The sequence below is a fragment of the Artibeus jamaicensis genome, unplaced genomic scaffold (genome assembly GCF_021234435.1).
Source record: "Artibeus jamaicensis isolate MK-2021 breed Jamaican fruit bat unplaced genomic scaffold, CSHL_Jam_final scaffold_2172, whole genome shotgun sequence".
Classification (NCBI taxonomy): domain Eukaryota; kingdom Metazoa; phylum Chordata; class Mammalia; order Chiroptera; family Phyllostomidae; genus Artibeus; species Artibeus jamaicensis.
In genome coordinates, this window is record NW_026522031.1 from 1,913,020 (window position 1) to 1,934,169 (window position 21,150).

Genomic DNA, 21,150 nt, shown 5'->3' on the forward strand with positions numbered 1-21,150 from the left:
TGGGTCTACCCAATGCCCCGGCCTCTCCTAGTGGGGCTTTCTGAAGTCTTGCTACCCGCCCACCTTTCCCCTTGGTAACAGACCCTGACTGTCACAGGAGTTAACTCCCTGTCTCCCGTTCTTAGACGTCTGAGATTAATTCCACTCCGCTTGCAAGACTATAGCCAATCAGTTTTCCGAGTCCCTGCCTCAGTGACCAGGGCCAGGAAGGGCTCACACCCCAAGTCTGAGCCGATCACTGCAAGGCACTCCCAGGCTCTGCAGGTGAATGAGGGACCTAAACTGACTCAGTCAGAGTGAGCCCCAGGATCTTTGCTGGGACTTGCAGGGGACAGACGCTCCCTGCAGGGAGCTGATCATGGAAAGCCCCTCCGCAGCCGGGGCACGGCCATTCACAGTCTGCGCTGCAATGCAAAGGGCTCAGCTGAGTACATGCCTTTCCTCCAAGCTCGCGTCTCCGCCGACCGTGGAGTTCACCCCGGGACTGACTGCGTGTGTGTACGTGTGCGTGCGTGCCTGCCCCTTCCCTGTGGACACACGTGGGTCTCTTCCCCGACCCCCAGACCTACCCCCAACATGCAGATGCTGCTCTGAGCTGACACCCCACTGAAACCGGGGCCTTCCCTGAAGACACCAGAACTCACCAAATTATTTTTTTTTAATTTTTATTAAATTTATTGGCGTGACGTTGGTTAAACAGATTATGTAGGGTTCAAGAGTACAATTCTGTAACACATCAGCCGTATACTGCACTGTGTGTCCTCCGACCAATGTCCAGTCATCTTCTCTCACCGTATTTACGAGCACATTTGACCCCCTTCATCTTCACAACTTCCCTGCCCCCACTCTCCCCTCTGGGAGCCCCCGTGTCTGTGTCAATGAGTTTTTTGTTTTCTTTGTCTATTTGTTGCTTTCAGTTTTATAGCCCATGTATGAGCAATGCCATATGATTCTTCCCTTTTTCCGTCTGACTTATGTCACCTAGCATGATATTCTCAAGATCCATCCGCATCGTTGCAAACGGCAGTACGATTTCATCTTTCCTTAGGACTGAGCTGACTCACTGCATTTAAATACACACAGACTCTGCGAATCTGAACCTGACTCTGGAATCTGAGAGAATTCCTCAGCGCTGGGCTGCAGTTTCTTTTTCACCAGCAGACGTTCCATGTGGTCTGAATTTGGATGACCCGTTAGTGCCCCGCTCCTCCGGTTTCAGAAGGAGTGTGGTGTCCTTCAGTTTTCTTCATGCAGGGACCCCTACGATGTACTGAGCACCTGCTCTGAGTCAGGGATTTTATGTACCACTTTCTCCAGTCCTCAAACAACCCCATAGGGTAGCTATCAGCATCCTTGGCGTGCAGATGAGAGAACTGAAGTTCAGAGACGTCAAGTCGCCAGTTCATTCTCATATAGCTAAGAAGTAGCGAAGCCGAGATTCTATCACAGGTCTCGAAGCTCCAGCTCTCCAGAGCAAGACACGCCGCCTCCTGGCCCCAACCCTCACAGCCCCTCTCTCCCTGGCCCCGTGTTTTCTCACCTATTCCACCAGGGGCCGCTCTTCCACTCACCTACCTGCTCTGTCATTCACTAGAGCACAGGGATGTCTCCGAGTTGAATACGTACGTGTGTGTGTGTGTGTGTTCCACGCCCCAGCCCCATTTCTTCTCTCTCCTTGCACGAAGATAGCTCACTCCCACACAGTCCATCTGGCCCCTTACCTAGAATGTCTTCGTAGACGTTCTCCTCTGACAAAGTGCGCGTGAGCCCCAGCTGTGTCTGTGCGTACCAGTCGACCCTGATGTTCTCCAGGGGAGACTGCGGTAGGTCTTCGAACTCATAGGACTTCCTGGGTTGTGTCAAGCGGGAGGGGGAAAAAAACAAGAATCAAGTCAAACTGGGCTGGTTCAGAGAATATGCCCCGAAAAAATTTTTTTCTTGCAAAAGTTCCTATTATTGAAATCAACTCTGGTTTTTGTAAAAAGGTATAAAAATACTCAAATATGAGATGTGGCTTTGACTTGAAAGAATGCTCTTCTGCCAAATAAGAAAGCAGTCCCAACTTTTAAAAAAATATTTATTTACTTTTTTACAGAGAAGGGAAGGGAGAAAGCGAGAGAGAGAATCATCAGCGTGCGAGAGATGCATGGTTGCCTCTCAAGCGCCCCCAACGGGGTACCTGGCCTGCAACCCAGGCATGTGCCCTGCCCTGGAATTGAACTGGGGATCCTTCAGTTCACAGGCTGGCCCTGGATCCACTGAGCCACACTGGCCAGGGCCAGTCCCAACTCTGTAGGCAAACACATAGACAGAAAAGAAAAAGAAGAAAGTAAAACACACTAGCTGCTGTCAGGTTCATTCAGGACTGAGGGATGGGTCCTGGCTTCTCTTTACTTTTTCTTCCCTGAACTTTTCAAATGTCCCACAATGTTTAGAGAGCACACACATTAATAACAAGAGAAGGGCAGTGGTGGCCAGTGCAGAGCAGACCAGAGGCCTGGGCCCCTCCCTGCTTGCACCCATGTGCATGGTTATCACCCGAATGAAGCCCAGAGGCCATGAGATGCCTCACCCTGCCCCTTAGACATCTGTGCAAACCCAGCCGGGTCTCTGCCTGCTGCCTGGCTCACTCCATGGCTTTTGACCACCCCACCCCACCCTACATCCACACGGGTGGTCCCTGATAGTGTGGATCAGAATCACTCAAGTTTCTATGGTTTTTGTAACTTCACTGAACACATTACGGGGTCACGAGGTGCATCCTACTGTGTAACACATGAAACGTCGGCCACCTCACAGGTCCACTCTGCCTCCCACACTGTCCTCTCTCCCTCCTTCCTTCTCCTTCTCCCAAGCAACCCAGAACTTCCCCTCCAGGTGGAACAGAACAGCCCTGCCCACTCGGATTTGCCTCGGCAGACCTGTCAGGAATTTCCACTGAACACACTCGGGCCTTCCTCGAATTGGACTCAGGTGGTCATGCGATCCCTCCACAATGAACAGGACATACTCCCCAGCTGACCTTGGTCCTGGCCCTTCACTCCTCCTCAGAGAGGGTGGGGGTGGGTAGCACCCTGCTACAGCTCAGGAAGCACGGCTCTCCTCTCGTTCACGTGTTTAGCACAGTCTTCTAAACAAGCCAAATGCTAAACTGTAGAGTGCTTGGAAATGTGAGGTGTTCTTCTTCACCCACACTCCCCATCTCTCCCTGGCCCCCGGGGAGGGTGCCCCACTGGACACAGGGCTGGGGTCCTCCATTCACAAGCCTTTTAACCTTGGCTGAACCACTTCCCTAGGCTGAAACAGAAAGAGAATGTCGGTGAAGTCCTCAGCACCCAGCGAGCACTCAACAAGTGGCAGCCCGTGCAGTTTACGCAGCAGACGTTTTACGTTGAGCACTTACTGTGTGGGAGGCCCCGCACTCAGGGTTCGATAAATAAGTCGAGTGTGTCCCTGCCTCTGGAGCTTACGCACCAGAAAGGAAGACAGACTTTCCGCCAGCTCAGGTGCAGAATTATGAATGTGTAAGTTCAGTGACGGGAAAGGACAGGCTGCTACAAATGAGACCATCAAGGAGGCCTCCGTTCTGGTTGGCGACGCACCAGGGAAGGCCTCGATGGGAAAGTCACTTGTCCAGGCTGAGACCTGAAGGATAAGAAAGGCTTTCCAAGAAGCGGGAAGGGCACGTGCGAAGGTCCTGTGGCTACAGAGCGCGTGGTGCGTTTGGGAAACGACAGCTGTTCAGCAAGCGGGCCTGTGGGGAACACGGGCGGAGGGTGCCGGGAGATGGGGTGGCAGAGCCAGGCAGAGGCCCGCAGCCTGCTTCCCAAACCTTGAGGACTTCTCGCACTTTAAATAAAGCTTTGCCTCTTCACTAGTTTCTTCCTCTCTTTCTTTAAACATGCTCAGGTTTCCTCTATGTTTAAAAACTTTCATTTGAAGCCATGACCCTGGTGGTTCTGCTATTTCTCACCTTCCTTGCCAACCTTTCCCATGGGCGTGGGGCGTGGGGCAGGGTGTGGAGACTTTTCTGACAGTATAAGCACTAGTTCACCACAGCACCCTGGTTTTTCTCTCCCTCACCTTCTCAGCCTGGCATCTTGGTGCATCCCTTTTCTGAAACTGTCTCCAAACTGTCACTACTGAGTTTCTGGTGAAACCTAACCACTTTCTCACGCCTTTTCTTACATGATCCCACTTTTCTTTACACGTGTGCCCAGGCTGGCATCAGCCAGGTGTCTGACAGAGAGCAGAGCGCGGTGGCCTGGAGTGGGCCGCGGCTCCTGGGCGAGCCCACGGGACTCTGTCAGGTGGACCGCTCAGGGTGCCCACCACCTCGATTTGCCAGACAAGAGGCAAACTGCTCTGGGAGATCACAGAGTCACCCGCTCAACAACACTGAGGACCAACTAGGGGCTTTATCGGGGTTAGCACATTTGGGCTTCGCAACAACCTTGTGAAGAATGAGAAAACAGACCCAGAGAGAGGCTAGATGAACTGCTCAAGGCCACGCTGGGAGAAAGTGGTGGACAGGGAGTCTGGCTGCAGATGGTGCTCTGAACAAGACGGGCCCTGAGCAGAGCATGCAGTACCAGGCAATGCATGAGAAAGGCTGCAGCCACAGTTCGCAGGTTAGAACGAGCCCAGTTTCCAGAGTCTGAAGTTATGAACCTGAACTAATGTTCCACACAAATCACATTTCACGTTGCTGTGAATCAGCCAGCAGGCCCTCTCATTCCCTCATCATGGAACTAAATTATGTGACGAAGAGAAGCTACGAACCTCCACAGAAAAAGGAGGGGGCAGGCGGGGTCCCTCCCCTGGGGGCTGAGCCGGTTCTGCCAAAATGCCAGAAAGCCCCACTCCTGGCATCGTGAGAGGGACGCAGAGGTGGCCGCCACCAGCAGGGAAAGCCCCGGAGACGCGGAGTTCAAGCATGACCCTGGCTGAGCTTGGACTTTTTTTTAAATTTCAGAGAGGGGCTGCAGCTATGCCTGGCTCTGCCGTGGCAAGAGCTCTGTAATTGTTCTTATTTTTTTAAAAATCTCATTTGAGGCACCTATGAAGCAGTATTTGAAAAGGTCAAATTTTAAAATGAGAAAATTTTATGAAGTACCTATGAAATAACATCTGATAATTCAAATGTTTTAATAATAAATGCTGTAACAAAACAGATGTTTGCATGCTCTCAACTCGCCAAGCCCCAGAGGGCGGCTCACTTACTTAGAACATATGTAACCCAACCTGGACTATCTGTTGGGGTTCGCTGGGATGGGTCAGCCTGCATCCAAGCTGCCGCTGTCAGACATCCAGGGGGCTCAAGCCAGGATCTGGACGTTTTTATGATGCTTCCATAGTTCCGGGAACAAGATGCTAATGTAAGAGTTTAGCTGTACTTTGCCTTCCATTCCCAACACACAGAAGGTGCCTACTACCAGTCAAAATAGCATTAGAAAAATAAAATTTTTAAAAACTAGAAACTTCCTAAAAAAAAAACTAATTAGAAGATGGTTATTCACATTGCAAAAATCTTTATTTAATTTGCAAGGGAATTCATCACAAGATTTCTCCATGTCTGTATTTAAATGTTGGTTTTCAGGTGACTAATTCCTATGCAAGAAGCATATAAAACAGAGAAAAAAATTCTTGTAAATATTTTATTTATTTATTTTTAGAGAGAGGGGAAGGGAGAGAGAAATAAAGGGAGAGAAACACCAATGTGTGGCTGCCTCTTGCACATCCACTACTGGGGACCTGGCCCGCAACCCAGGCATGAGCCCTGATCTAGAATTGAATCAGCAACCTGTTGGTTTGCAAGCCAGCACTCAATCCACTGAGCCACAACAGCCAGGGCCAAAGAAAATTGTAAATCAACATGAAGCCACAGGACACACAAAAAAACAAGGGGGAACCAGAAATCTTTACCCAGTTTCCTGAGTCACTGGGAGAGAGTTCCAGTTACAAAGTTTGATTGATCACGGTTGGGTGCTGGTATTTGCAAGCGATGACTTCACACAGTTCCTCCTAAGCACTATTTCTATGACCTGCACACATGCCTCCAAGGACGGGGGTTGGGGATTGGGGATTGGGGGTTGGGGGTTGGGGGTGGGGGTGGGGGTGGCTCCGGATGTGGCTCTGGGAGGTGATGAGGTTCCCCAAAGAAAAACGTGATTAAACGAATCATCTAACCGCTTAGCTAAGTCCTTTCCATAAAAATATTTTTTAACCTGAAAAAAAGGTTTAATGCCTTTATTTACATATTAACTTTGAGAGAAAGGAAGTTTCGAAAGGCTTCTATAACCGCATCTACATTGGCTTCACTCTTGTTTACGTATTTCCACATCGTCCCACGAGCAGCCCACACGGTTAATAAACACCTTCTGAGGGCTGCGAAGAGCGCATAGCTGGTGACGCAAAGGCGTCCCTGCCTTTAAGGAGCCCTCAGCCTGGTAAGGGGGTGCAACCCCCTCACAGCCCAAGTTCGCCTCCTGGGCCCTCCAATTATCATGTGATTTGGGTGCTTCTTAGTTGTGGAAATGCTGGAGTGACCTGATTGGCCCTCTGTAAGTTTGCTGAAGTGGGTTATAATTCATGTAATGACCAAATTTCAACAACCGATGCCGAATATTGTGATTTCAAGTAGGACTTTGTATGTTATTTGTGACTTTTCCATCTTTTGTAAATGAAATACTAACGTAAGAGCTCCTCCCACATCTCCACCTGCACGACGCACGGGAATCTCAAAATTGACACATCCAGAACTGAACTCATACTCTCACCCCCTCCCTCTCCACGTGAGGTCCAAAGCCTCCTCCAGCAAAGCCGTTTCAGCGAAGGCCGTCCCCATCCACCCAAATGTTTGTGCCTCAAACGTGGAAGTCCTGTCCGCGTCTGTCTCTCTCCTCCTGCCCACTTCTAACCAGTTCACGAGACCGCTACCTGGAGCTCACCACTCACTTCTCTCAGTGCCCACTGCAGTCACACCATGGGGCAGCCCCAGCCGAGGGGGCGGTAACCTCACTCTTCCTCCCACCCCCTCAACTGCCCCTGTTGCTGGCCTCTCCGAGCTCCACGCTGCTGTGGAGGGTCCTCAGCAGGCTGAATGAAGTCTTGCCTGCCCCATGACCTTTGCCTGCTTGTTCACTCAGATGGACGCCTATCTCCCACGGTCCCCCTTCCCTGGGAACCTCAGGCCTCAGTCTGAGTGTCACTTCCCCTCCGAGCTGGCCCTGTTTCCGTGACAGGTTACATGACCCTCCCGAACACTCCCGCAGCACCATGGTCCTGTAGCTAGTCGCACGCTTCTGTCACGAGGTTGTAAGTTTGATGAGGGCAGAGTCCCGGTCTGTCTGGTGAACTGCATATTCCCGTGCCTAACACTACATTGGTTCACCTTAAATGTCTGTTGGTTGAATAAGTGAATGAGTATTTTAAAAGCTGGTTTTAACAGCCACATTTACTGCTTTTAATTTATACTTATTTTGGCATAAACAAATAAAGCAACTGTATTCTTAGAGTTAATTTTTAGTCAATTGTTTTGAATACATTTCCTCCAGAATTATTTTCAGGTATGGGTTAAATAAGCTTAGAGAGACTGGGGATTAACCGCCCCTTAAAACACCACAGTACACTCAGCCGGAAAGCAGGGAAGCCTCGTTCTAAGTCCCTCATCACCTCTGGCTGCCACAGAGTCTCTTCTTGATGGCCCAGGCGTCGCTCCCCACAGCCCCCAGCACCCAGGTGAAGGGCGTGCACGTGACCAGCTGTTCAGAGGAGCTAAGCAGGAGACTGCTTACATCAGCTCTCGGCTTGCTCTGTTATTGGGTATCCCCTTCATCAAGGACTGTGACTACCCACACTTGCTTTCTGCTTTTCTCTGAATCCAAAATTGCTGTCTGAATGCAAAACAGGAGGGTCCGAAGAACAGCTACCTGCACCCATCGCTGTGTCTGAAACCCAACAGGAGTGTCCAAAGAACAGCTACCTGCACCCATCGCTGCGTCTGAAACCCAACAGGAGCGTCCGAAGAACAGCTACCTGCACCCATCGCTGTGTCTGAAACCCAACAGGAGCGTCCGAAGAACAGCTACCTGCACCCATCACTGTGTCTGAAACCCAACAGGAGCGTCCGAAGAACAGCTACCTGCACCCATCGCTGTGTCTGAAACCCAACAGGAGCGTCCGAAGAACAGCTACCTGCACCCATCACTGCGTCTGAAACCCAACAGGAGCGTCCGAAGAACAGCTACCTGCACCCATCACTGTCTGAAACCCAGCCATCTCTGCCTTCCAGTGAGAATCGGGACACGGCGGCCACTCTTCCAGTGCAGAATACAGATCCACCACCCCATTTTCTCTCACCAGTTTTCCCGTGCAACTACTACTGCAACACACGCATGTGTAAAACCAGGCTTTGCAGGCACTTTCAAAGTACTCTTTGGTCTCAATCTCAATCAATTTGCCCCTTTGAAGCTTTTAAACATTCAGTTTCTAGACACAGTAGTTAGAGTTACACCTCATGGATGTAACGTGGACCAGGACGGACTCTTAAGGACAGGGACAGAGGGCTAGGGTTCGGGTTAGGGAGCTGGTAAGCGAACTTCAGCCGTTAAACTGATGAAGGCTGAGGGATGCTGCCCTGCTAGAGGGCTACGGAGATCCCTACGGTCCTGGAGAAGATGAGAATGAAGGACTCAGGAACAGCACAGTTTCACTGGGTGGCCATAAAATGACTGGGGTGTCACGGCCTCAGAAAGTTCTGGAAGTCTTATGCTAAGCCCCAAGGAAAGGCTGAAGCTATATAATGCTAAAATAATCCCTCAAAATTTTGGTCAATGTAGTTATTTAGTCGCATAATGATCTAAAAACTCTGTCATATGATCAAGTGAAACTAAAAAAACTCTGAAGTTGAGTTAAAACCTTTGGGGTATATAGATATTTGTGAATTCAGAATGCTGCTTATACTTAAAAAATAATGTTTCTTGTCCAATGTCAGCCTTGAGGCATTCCTGCCAACATTATGAAAGGTACGCCATAAAACATACATAACCGAGCTGATGCTGCCGCAGGAACCTTATCTTTGGAATTTCCTGACGTGAGGGTTTCTCATTTCCATTTTAGGATTGAAGTCATCAGTCCATGCGTTCAATTTCCTGGGGCTTTGGAGAAATGAGGAAAAAAGAGAGAAGAAAGGGAAGGAAGAAGGGAAGGAGAAGAGGAAAGAGGGGAAAGAGAAGAGGAAAAAGACAAGGTAAAAATAAGAAGAGAGAAAGAAAAAACACGCTTTCTCAAACTGAGTACCTGAATGCACTGGTCTGACTTCTGCTGAGGCGGACGGATCAGCCTGTGAAAATGAGCTGAATGCCTTCTCTAATGCGCACAGCCTGGCCGCATAATTCTAAACCTTCCTAACCTCCGAGTCCTTAATCACTTCTTTCTCCAACCCTGGCTCGGCTTTCCTGCCCCAGAGAAGGCAGTGAGCCTGCCAAATTCGGAGTGGAGCCTTTTCTCTGCTCTTTCTCCTTCCTTCTTTTCTTTTTTGTTTTTTGTTTTAGAGATGGGACCACAATAAAGAGCACACTCTATTTTTTAAGAGCAGAAAGTGAACATCTTGCCCTAATCACCCTCATTGTACTATTTTAAACAAAATGAAAAATCCAAAGCCAAAATTCTTAAAACACAGCTGACGCAACCATATTCAAACTGGCCAAGAAAAATTTCATCTTTGGACTGAAACTAAGTAACTCTAGTGGGTTTTAAAGAAAACGCTGGAAGACCAAAAAGAGCAGATGGTGGCTATGAGAGAAGAGATCATGGGAATGACTGTCTGCCAGGTCGACCTGTGTTCCCGATGGTGACCCAGGTGACAGGCTGCAGACCCCCAGAATCAGCCTGCTCTGGGACAGTGGGCCTCTTTGGAGGACCCGCGGAGAGGGGGCGGCAGAGCTGCTGTTAGGAAGCACTCGGAGGGAGCAGAAGGTCACCAGCGGACTTGGGGCCTGGGCTCGGCACTTGTTCGGGAAAGGAGGTAGGTAGGGTTGGAGATGCACCGAAGCTTTCTCAGAACATAAAGAAGGAATTCTCTACATTCTTCTACAGACCTCACTGATACCAGAGCCTGATACACAGAGTAAAATAAATACCAGGTCCCGGCCAGTCCCATTTATGGAACAGTGAGACACAAGTCTTAAAGTATTAGCAAAGAGAATTTAGCAGTAATTAAAAAATAATAAGTAAATCCAGACCAAATGGGAGTTCATCCCAAAAATCTAGGGATGGATTAATATCAAGATATAAATTCACTTAAAAATATTTTATTTATTTTTAGAGAGAGGGCAAGGGAAGGAGAAAGAGAGGGAGAGAAACATCAATGTATGGTTGCCTCTCATGAGTCCCCCACTGGGGACCTGGACAGCAACCCACGCATGTGCCCCAACTGGGAATCAAACCAGCGACCCCTTGCTTCACAGGCCCGTGCTCAGTCCACTGAGCTACACCAACCAGGGCTAAATTCACTATTAACAGGTCAAGGGAGAACCATCTGACTGCATAAAGTTGCTGAAAAGTAATCTGACAAAATCTACTATTCGACCCTAATTTTTAAAAAATATTTTATTCATTTATTTTTAGAGGGGAAGGGAAGGAGAGAGGGAGAGAAATATTAATGTATGGTTGCCTTTCTGCATCCCCCACTGGGAACCGGACCGCAACCCAGGCATGTGCCCTGACTGGGAATCAAACTGCGATCCTTTGCTTCGCAGGCCCGTGCTCAATCCACTGAGCTACACCAGCCAGGGCTCGACCCTAATTTTTAAAACTCTTAGTTAAAAAATGACCAGTGTGGCTCAGCTGGTTGGGCTGGCCTCAGCTGGGGCACATACAAGAGCTGACCGATCAATGTGTCTCTTACACATCAATGTGCATCTCCCTTTCCGTCTCTCTAAAAAAATAAGTAAAACCTTAAAAAAAGTGTTTAGTAAAAAGAGACATATAAATGAATGCTACCTGGATAACATAAAAACACCCCTCGAACGAGCGTGCTTGAGAGTGGAACGCTAGGAATGTCAACATTAGTGCTGGGGGCGCGGTGACCTGACCGCCGCCGGCAGCGCTGCTGTTGGGTAAACACTGATCCGGAAGGGTCAGCCCAGGCAACTCGGCGAGAGGAAGGGTTTGGAGGTGAGGCCCTGGCTGGTGTGGCTCAGTGGATCGAGCACAGGCATGAGAACCGAAAGGCTGCTGGTTCAATTCCCAGTCAGGGCACATGTCTGTCTCTCTTTCTCCTTTCCTTCTGCTGTGTCTAAAAATAAATAAATAAATAAATAAATAAATAAATAAATAAATAAAATCTTAAAAAGAAAAAAGAAAGAGGTGATAATTCTTTGCAGTCAATATGATTATACACATATAAAATCCAAGGGAATCAACTGAAAAACTATTAGAAACAGTAAGAAATCTTTAAGGTGCCTTCCAAAGATAAACTACTTAGGAATAAGCTTGGCAAATACAAGAATCCCAGTTACAACTAACACATAGACCTGGCTGGTATGGCTCAGCGGATTGAGCACCAGCCTGTGCATGGAAAGGTCACCGGTTTGAGTCCCAGTCAGGGCACATGCCTGGCTTGTGGGCCAGGTCCCCAGTTGGGGGCGTGTGAGAAGAAACCAACTGATGTTTCTCTCATGCACTGGGTGTTTCTCTCCCTCTCTTTCTCCCTTCCTTCCCCTCTCTCTAAAAATAAGTAAAAAACAATTAAAAAAAGAAACTAACATATAATTGTCAGATGGATACCCAAATTATTGGAGTGATCACTTCATTGGTTATGTAATTATCTAATCACTGTGTTGTATACCTGAAACTATTATGATATTGTATGTTAACTATAATGGAATTTTTAACTTTTTAAATAAATAACATTTTGTGTGAGTGAAATTCGATAGTGACATTTAGAAAAATACATGAAAGAAAAGTGAAGACATTTTTAAAAAAGGAGAATAATAAAATACATAAGAGGTTTATAGTCATTAAAAAGGAGACCAAGGGACCACTTCTTCATGACATGATGGTATAGGCAGACGTCCAGGAGAACCAACAGACTGATTATTAGCAACAACGAGAAGTTTCTGTAAACCGCACTACATAGTAAAATATATTATGAGGTTAAAATAGTTGGTATTGGAAAAGAAATTGATACCCTGATTAATTAAGCAAAAGAGAACCAGAAAAAAATAGCTAACATATACTGTGCATTTATTATATCCTGGGCTTTGTATTATGGTTTACTTATCTTCTTTACAACTTATGAAGTTATTATGAGTATCACCACTTTAAAGATAAATAGAATGAGGCCAAGACAGATTTCGCAGCTTGTCCAACGTCACCCAGCCAGTAAATAGCAGAGCCAGAAGCACTCTGGCTTTAGAGTCTTCGGTAATGCTGTATACGGCTCACCACAGCATCATTTGTAAACCGGGAACAACCTAGGTGTCCATCAGTAGGGGAACAGCTGCATAAAATAAGGTTCGACCAGGTGATGTAAAGAATGTGGCGGAAAGGTGGAGGAAAAAAAAGGAAGGTGGTAACATTGAAAGCTCTCAATGATATCCTAAGTAAAAAAGAATGTATATTGCATGCTTTCACTTTTAAAACATATAATTTTTAGCTGGGCTGGTGTGACTCAGTGTATTGAGTACCAGCCTGCAAAATGAAAGGTCACCAGTCCGATTTCCAGTCAGGGCACGTGCCTGAGTTTTGAGCCAGGTCCCCAGTTGGGGGTGTTGCAAGAGGCAACCAATCAAAAAAATGTATCTCTCCCACATCAGTGTTTCCCTCTTTCTTCCTCCTTTACCCTCTCTAAAAATAAATAAAATCTTTTAAAAAATATTTAAAAAGTGAACAATTTAAAAATAAACAAAATCTTCAAAAAAAGTAAAAGATACAAATTGCTATATATCATAAATATATATAAAGTCCTAGAATACACAAACTTTTTTCCCTAGAAGAGAACATGAGGAATTGTGGGGGGGTTTAGGAAGTAAAAAGGAAATTTGTTTACTGAGGCTGAGTAAATTTGTTTACTGATGCAAGCAATATAAAAATCGAAAGCTTATCTGGCTTTAAGTGGCTTTTCCTTCCCTTGTCCAGTGGGGTGGGACTTTATTTGCACATTTTCTAAGGATCCCAGTCTGCTCCTGAGACCCTCACACGGGGAAGCTGTGAGGCAGAGGTTCCTCAAGCGCTCCGGCCGGGAGAACTCTTATCAGGGCGGAAGCAGCTGCTCCGAGTTTCCCTTCTGCTCCTCGGTACTAAAAATAGCCACTGCACGTGAGGGTGAGCCCAGCAATTAGTGAAAAGAGGCTCTGGAAGCCCACTCTGCTGTCTCGGCAGCGGTCCAGGCCCTTCATCATCTTGTTCAGGGCCAGAGGGTCTTTATGATCTTCTGAAACTCCAGGAAGCTCCTTTCCCTTGAGTCCTCTCGGGCCCTCCTTTGTTAAGCAGCCTTTATCCCCTACGGCTCCGTGAAATAGGAACACCAAGGTTTCCACAGCATGGTCCATTTGAGAAGGCGTTCTGGTGAGGTCTCGGCTAGAGGTGTGGCAGGATCGCTCCAAGAAATCATGTATTTTTGCAACCAAAAGAATACTACCCAACAGACCATGTTGCGTGGGGAAGTGACATGCTCTCATCTCTATTTCCAGACAATTTCACCTGGCTGCTGAGAAAGGAATATACTGAGGACGGGTCCAAGATGACTAAGCTGGTAGCGGTGAAGGAGATGTAGTCAGATTCAAGATAAAGTTTCAAACTGGAACAGAGGACTTGCTGATGAATTAGATGGGGCATCTGAGAAAGAGAGGACTCAGAGTTGGCCTCGAGGTTTTTAGTCTAAGCAAAAAGGAGGGCACTACCATTTAATAACGTTGGGAATCACTTTGAGAAAAAATGGCTAGTGTTGGCCCGGACTGAGAATTTAGTTTTGGACGTAAGTACTGGCCAGGTATAGCAACATCCTGATACACCAAGGTTGCAAGTTTGATCCCCAGTCAGGGCACATACAAGAATCAACCAATAAATGCATAAATAAGTGAAACGACAATGTTTCTTCCCCCCTCTAGAAAATCAATAAATGAAAAAAAAAAAGTCCAAAGTGCCAGCTAACACATGGAGACCCGAGCAGGGGATGACTACACAAACCTGACTCGGGGTGAGGGAGCTGGGGCTGGAGGTAGAGCTGGGAGCCATAAGCACGCGATTGGCACGTTAGAGCCATGGGACTGGGTGAGGTCATTGAGGGAGTGAGCACAGACAGAGAGAAGTTCCTGCTGTGATCCCAGGGTGAGGTACGGATGCCGGCGGGGGGGGGGGTTGGTTTGCATTCTGACACACAGAGAGGGAGCAGACGGTGACACAGGACTATCAGGGAAGGGGTGACCTGGAAGTCAAGCCAACAGTGTTTCAGGATGGAACGCCTCAGCTATTCCTCAAACGCCGAGAGGTCAGTCAAGAAAAGAACAGAGAACTGGCAATGGGCATAGCAAGACAGGTGCTGCTGGCGGCCTTGGTCAAGAGCAGTGTTGGGCTAGAGGCAAAAGCCCAAATGCAGTGGGTCGAGGAGGAAAACAGGAGGTGAGGAAGTGATGATGGGCCCTGGCTGGTGCGTCTCAGTGGATTGAGCGCCAGTGTGAACCAAAGGGTTGCAGGTTCGATTCCCAGTCAGGGCACACCCCTGGGGTGTGGGCCAGGTCCCCAGTAGGGGGACACATGAGAAGCAACCACACATTGATGTTTTTCTCCCTCTCTTTCTCCCTCCCCTCCCCTCCCTAAAATTAATAAATAAAATCTTAAAAAAAAGAAGTGATGACGGTAAATATAGACACCTGCTTTGCATTTTGTTCTAAATCTGGTTTCCACATTAGTGGGTAGCAGCCAATGAGCACATCACAGAAATGGACTAGAAATTAGGTTTCAAAGCAGAAAAGAAACTTTCCAAAGCAAAGATTTCATTTTTCAAGAATGTACATGCTTTATAATCTAACGTGTTGTTTGGGTATCATGAAATATTCACAGTGTGTGCATCTATGTATAAAGGGGAAACTCACGGGCCTGTGAACCACACAATCGCAGTTCGATTCCCAGTCAGGGCACATGCTTGGGTTGCAGGCTGGTTCTCTGCAGGCCAGTTCCCAGCAGGGGACCCACAAAAGGCAGCCATACATTGATGTTCCTCTCCCTCTCTCCTTCCCCCCTTCCCCTCTAAAGATAAATAAATAAAATCTTTTAAAAAAAGGGGGGGGGGACTGAGGCTTGGAGAGGTCGAGTCACTTGTTCAAGGTCACACAGACAGACCGTGACTGGGTCAGGGTAGACTCAGGCAGTGTGTGCCTGGAGCCCCTATGACGGAAAAACGTGGAAGGAAGAGCCAGGGAAGACCCAGAGCACTGGCAGGGGCGGCAGGACGGGCGGCGGGCAGCAGTCGTCACTGGTGCTGCTGCCGTGTGGGCGCAGCTGCGCTAGCAGTGCCTGGCTCCTGTCCCGGTTCCACGGACTTGTCACGCCCCACCCCCAGAGGGTACTTTTTCAAAGCAGACCCTCTTTTTTGAGAACAGAGAACAGACACAAAACACACGCATCAGTTATCACGTGTCCTGGTTTAGTCAATAAAGGACCTTAAGCTCTAGAGTCTCAACTAACACAAGGTCCATCAGTTTACCAAAAACAATGAGACCGAGCAGAGAGATGTGACGCGGCACACACCGCTGATGTGCACAGTGGCCAGCACCTACCTGTGGTCGGCACTGGGCTTTGGTCCCCCATTCCACAGTCTTCGGTTCACAGCGGGAGGCGGCGGGGAGGAGGGCGGGGGCGGCGGGGAGGCGGGCAGAGGCGGGGGAGGGAGAGTGGGCAGAGGAGGCAGGTTCCTGCCATCTTTCCTGAAGCTGGTGCCTGGGTTCCCCTCCTTGTCCCCTTCTCCATCATGTTTGAACGTTCTCCGAGGTTTGGGCAGAGGGTTGATGAAGGGTTTTTGAGGGAAGCCCCTGTACACACTCTCCACGCTCTGGTCCCAGGGCTTTCTGCACGAGCTTCCCCTTCCCTCCGCAGTCTCGGGGGCGGGCTGCCTGGCTTCCAGGTCCAAGTGGTGGGACTTGAATTCTGAGCTGCTCCCACTCCCATAGCTTCTGGTTGCGGTGGGTGCCTCCATGGTCTTGTCGGGCAGGCAGTGCGGTGAATAACAAGTCCCTGGTAACTGGGGATCCAACCCTGCCAACCCATCCTTCAGAGCCTGCTCGAGTTTCTTGACCTGCTTCAGCACAGAGAGGCTGGCATTCTGAAAGCACTGCTTGCCCAGCCTCAGCTCTCGGCCTCTGCCTGAGCTCGGAGCCGGTGACCCGGCTGGCTGGCTTCGGTCTGGCCTCTGCCCTGTGTCTTGTCCCCTGACTTCCACGGCCCCTTCCTTCCTCCCGATCTCTTTGCTCTCTCCTTCCAGCCTCGTTCCATTCTGAGCCACTGCGACCCGAGTCCCCACACCTTCACCACGTCTCCTCTCCATCACGCAGGACGCCCGGTAATCCTCTTGCCCATCTGCTTTCCTGCCAGATGCAGGGGCGGGCAACTCCTTTTTCCCTTCCCATTCTGATATCTTGTCCTTTATGCTGAAGGACTTGTGCCCGGCCCCACCTTGGGCAGGAGGGCAGGGGTCCTGAGCACCGCCGAGCGGCCTCCTGCCAGCCCTGCTGGCTTCTTTAGCACCGAGACCTGAAGCTGGGTCGCTAATGATCATATGTGAGTTGAACATGTTCTGCTGAAAGCCGTCGACTCCTGACTTCAGCATCAGGTTGTTGAGGCTCTCCAGAGGGCTCCGTCGGAGGCGTGAGTCCCGATCGGTCTCTAGGAGAGGAGTGGAGGGCCTAAAAGGCTGCCTTCGACGGTCTTCCCCAGCCTCTGGGCCCTCCACCTTGACCCTGAACAAGAAAAATAAACACTGGGTGAGGGACTTATCTACTGTTCTCAGCTGGTCATAGAGATTTCCCAGAACTTAGATACAAATGTTCTGAGCTAGTTGCACATCGCAGACATTGAGACCACCATTAAAAACCACCTATTTTTCTTGGGGAGATATCATGGAGCTATTGGGTTTTGGAGTCCAGTAGACTGGGGTTTAAATCCTAATTCAACCACTGGCCAGCTCTGTGACCTTGGGCAAACTGCTTAACTTCTCTAAACCCTCATCTGTGAAAGAGGAATAATAGTAACACGCCCAGCGGGGGTGCTGTAAACAGTGCGTGAGCTAGCCTGCACGCACAGAGCACACAGCGTGCCACAAATGCACAAGAAGTGGTGGTTACTATTATTATTAGCCTTTTTCCCGTGATAAAAGTAGGAGAAAGGTCATGAGATCAAAGAGTACACAGTCTAAGTTTCCTCTGCTTGTTTAGTCAATGGATAAACCTTTATAATGGCTACTTAACAATCAAAACAATGCCATGAGTTATAAAGTGGTGCTAATTCTGGGCTTGATAAATTGTCCTGATTTGACTCAGCAGACACATGATTGGCTGCACTGGGATTAAGCCTCCTTTAGAATGTGGAGAGTGGCCTCTCCGGGAGGACAGGGTTGTTTTGTTTTGATTTTAGCTTGTTTTGGCTACTGCTGTATCCATGGCACCTACAACAACACCTGGCGGATCAGGCGGCCAATAAATCTTTGTCGTGTGAATGAACGAGTGAATCAGCAGGTGGATCCAGGTTCCATGGGTGGCCTTGAACTGCACTGTCCAAGAGAGTGGCCGCTAGCCACATGTGACTACTGCAACTGAAGTCAAATTAAATCAAAGCTTCAGGTCCTCAACTGTACCAGCCACGTGCCGATCGCTCAGCAGCCACAGGCGGCTAATAGTTACTGTACCGAATGGTGTAGAACCTTTCCACCACTCCAGAAAGTTCTGGCCTAGAATGTACACGTGGGGATGCATGTCTCCAAATGTGCTCTTAGGAGACTAGTGTCACGAGGATGTTGAGAATTACTGCGAGAGAAAGACAGAAAAACGTTTTTAAGCTAGTCTAACGAGGACGGGACTATCTGTGTCTGAAATGTGAAACTGTCTTCCACCAGCAGGGGCTATGACCGAACACAGTGACCTGGGACGTGTCGAGATTAGCAAACACGCATGGGCCAGCTTCACGGGGCACACTCTCCGAATGGGAGCGTCAGGCTGCGGAGGGGTCCTGAGACCCCAGTAAGGTTCACACAGCGGTTTCACGCACCCTGTGACTGTTGAGCTTTCTAGTCTGAGCACGAACAGTTGTTTATGTGAAGACTTCTCCCCACAGGGACACGGCACATGAGCTGTGCTGCTATTCTTGGTTGCTCAACATAAATTAAAAACTTGTGAAACTGCAAACACATTTTCATATGTTAAATATGGCTACCAAAGCCGAATTCCTTATTTCAATAAACAATTAGCACCCATAACAGAGTGCTTACAGAAAAGAAACACATTTTTCAATTGTCCTGTTACCACGGAGGACATTGGCATGAGTTCAGATTTAGTCAGAATCAGAATCAGAATCATTTTGTTGGTATTTTACTGAGAATTCAAAAGGCGGAAGTTAAAGTCCTTGCTCTCACTGTGCTAGAAGTGAAGTGAAGAGACAGGACAGACGTAAGAACACAGGTCAGGCCCCAGCCAGTGTGGCTCAGTAGGGTAGGTATCGGCTCACAAACTGAAAAGTCGCCGGTTCAATTCCCAGTCAGGGCACATGCCTGGGTTGTGGTACGGTCCCCAGTTGGGGTGCATGGGGGAGGCAACTGATGCAAGTTCTCTCTCACGTCAATGTTTCTCTCCCTCTTTGTCCCTCCCTTTTCCCCTGGAAGGAAAGGAGGAAGGGAGGGCAGGGAGGGAGGGAGGAAGAGAACCCCACAGTTCAGGTTAGTGCATGCTTGGTGACAAGTGATGATATCATATACAATTAGTATTGTACGTACTGTTAAACAAGATCGACAGCAGATAAATACATGGTTTTAGAGTCAGAAGGACCTGGGTTTGAATCTTCACTCCTTTTTTAAAAATCTTAATGTAAACACCCTATTTCCTCTGTCCAGGCTGGAAGTTTAGGAGTACGGAGGCCTAATTTATCCTGTTTGCTGTGCCCGGTACATAACAAGCTTTCATTAAATATTTATTATGTGACTAAGTGAATGAGTTAATATATGTAGTATGCCCAGAGTACACACATTATGAAGCTGGATATTAGTAAATGGCAACTAGTGTCAGTTAATGATGACAGTTATTGTCCAGGGTCCCCAACATCCGGCAGGACCTCACAGCCACAGAGGCCCCACCGGCAGACTGAAGAGCAGGGACGCCTCGCCGGAAGGCCACGCTGGACTAACAGAGCCCAGGCAACAGAAGTGAGGATGATGAAACCAAGGGCAGAGAGCCTTCTTCCGTAGCTGCTGCTCCCAAGAACTTCTCGAGAGCCTGTTCCCAGGACTCCATGGCCCCAGGAGGGGCTCTATAGCTGCGAACAGCTCCGTGACGGCCAGCTGCTTTGCAGGACGTGAGAGGGAGTGCCAGAGAAACATCTGGGGAGAAAATGATCCTGCTAATACAAGACGGGTAGAGAAGGCTATGTGGACAGATGCAGCCGCAGAGTCAGGGATCACTGATAATTACAATACCTATGCATTCTAGGAGTTAGAAAAACAAGCCCTGGACTGGAATGCATAAATGGGGACACTGCCTGCAGTGGCCCTGGGATCATCCCCTCAATGCACTGGGTGCTGGTCAGACCCTCCCTTGACCACTCTGGTCTCAGGTTGACAACTGAGCGCCGCACATGGAGACGATGTGCAGCGGGCTCAGCCCAGTGCGTCGGGGAAGAGCACCGCCTCAGTGCGAGGAAGTGGGGTTAGTGAGCAGGGAAGGGCAGGGGAGAAAGAAGGGGACCGAGAATCCGGGCCACGCTCTTCACTCTCGGGGAAGGAGGCTCTTACCTGTCAGCCAGTCTGTAGCTCAGGTTCTCAGTCTGGCTGTGGCTGCCCTTGGCCGGCCCGCACACGGTCATCGTGTCAGCATGAGGAGGAGGTCCAAGTCGCCTGGGGGAACAGGGATCACACTCGGTGAGCCACACCCCAAACTACTTGCCCCCGATGGATTCTACCCAGGAGTGCAGGGGGACAGGGATGCGCCATGCAGAATCCCTGACCCAGGAGGGGGACGAGGGCACAGAATCCTGAGGTCCACCCGGATTCAGACCCCACGCCAAACCTCTCCTCACGCGTGCGTGCACGTGTGTGTACAGATACAAGAAAACACACAGCCTCAGAAAGCAAAACAAACACTAGTACAACCTGATACTTCTTCAGCCTCTGTAAGAACCTGTGATGAACTGAGAGCCCTCGAAGAAGGGGAGAGTTGCTGCTACTTTATCTGCAAAAAGAAATAAACTGCCCACCACAGTGTGAATATCCTCACAGAAGCCACCTACTCTCCCGCTGGCCCTGAGGGCAGGCAGGTGGACCCCACACTGCCCTTGGCTTGGGAGTCCCGCACAGAGAGCCCCTCCCAGTGGCTCCAAACCCAAGACGAGGGACCAGCTAGCCACTAGTTCATCTGTCACGACTAACGAAAACTAGGAGTTGGTGCTGGCAAACGCAGGAATCGCCCTGGGCATCCCACAGCCGACAGATGACTGGGAGGGGACCAAAGCAGCAGCCTCGGCACGGCAGTAGCAGTTTTATAAGGCACCCTTGGGCGCCCGACATCTAAATGGACTGAGGTAGCTGATTAAGAAGTATTCTTTCAGCCTGACCAGTGTGGCTCAGTTGGTCGGGCATCATCCTGCAAAGAGACTCGTCGCCGGTTTGATTCCTGGTCAGGGTGGGATAGGGGAGGCTGCCAATGGATGTTTCTCTATCACACAGATGTTTCACTTCCTCTGTTTCTCCCTCCCCTCTCCTCTCTGTAAAAATAAATATGGTCTTAAAATGAAGAGTTATTCTTTCAACGGCAAGTCCCTACAGTAATCCATGTCTCTTGACAGGAGGACGAACTGAGCTGCAGAGGTGGGCGTGGCTAGGGAGAGGAGATGGTTGGAGAATGGGAAGCACGTAAAACACGCACGCCGCAGGGCCGGTCCCTCCCGAGGGAG

At 49.1% G+C, this 21,150-nt stretch overlaps 1 protein-coding gene across 4 annotated transcripts in view; it reads right to left on the reverse strand.

Moving 5' to 3' along the window:
- DENND2A (DENN domain containing 2A) overlaps positions 1-21,150 on the reverse strand; it is a 90,093-nt gene that overhangs the window by 43,141 nt on the left and 25,802 nt on the right. For all 4 annotated transcript variants that reach the window (XM_053656620.1, XM_053656619.1, XM_053656618.1 and 1 more), the window contains exons 2-4: positions 19,994-20,095; positions 15,783-16,958; positions 1,722-1,849 (exon numbers count right to left, since the gene is read on the reverse strand). In XM_053656620.1, coding sequence (XP_053512595.1) covers positions 1,722-1,849; positions 15,783-16,958; positions 19,994-20,095 — 1,406 coding nt within the window. The remainder of the gene's footprint in view (positions 1-1,721; positions 1,850-15,782; positions 16,959-19,993; positions 20,096-21,150) is intronic.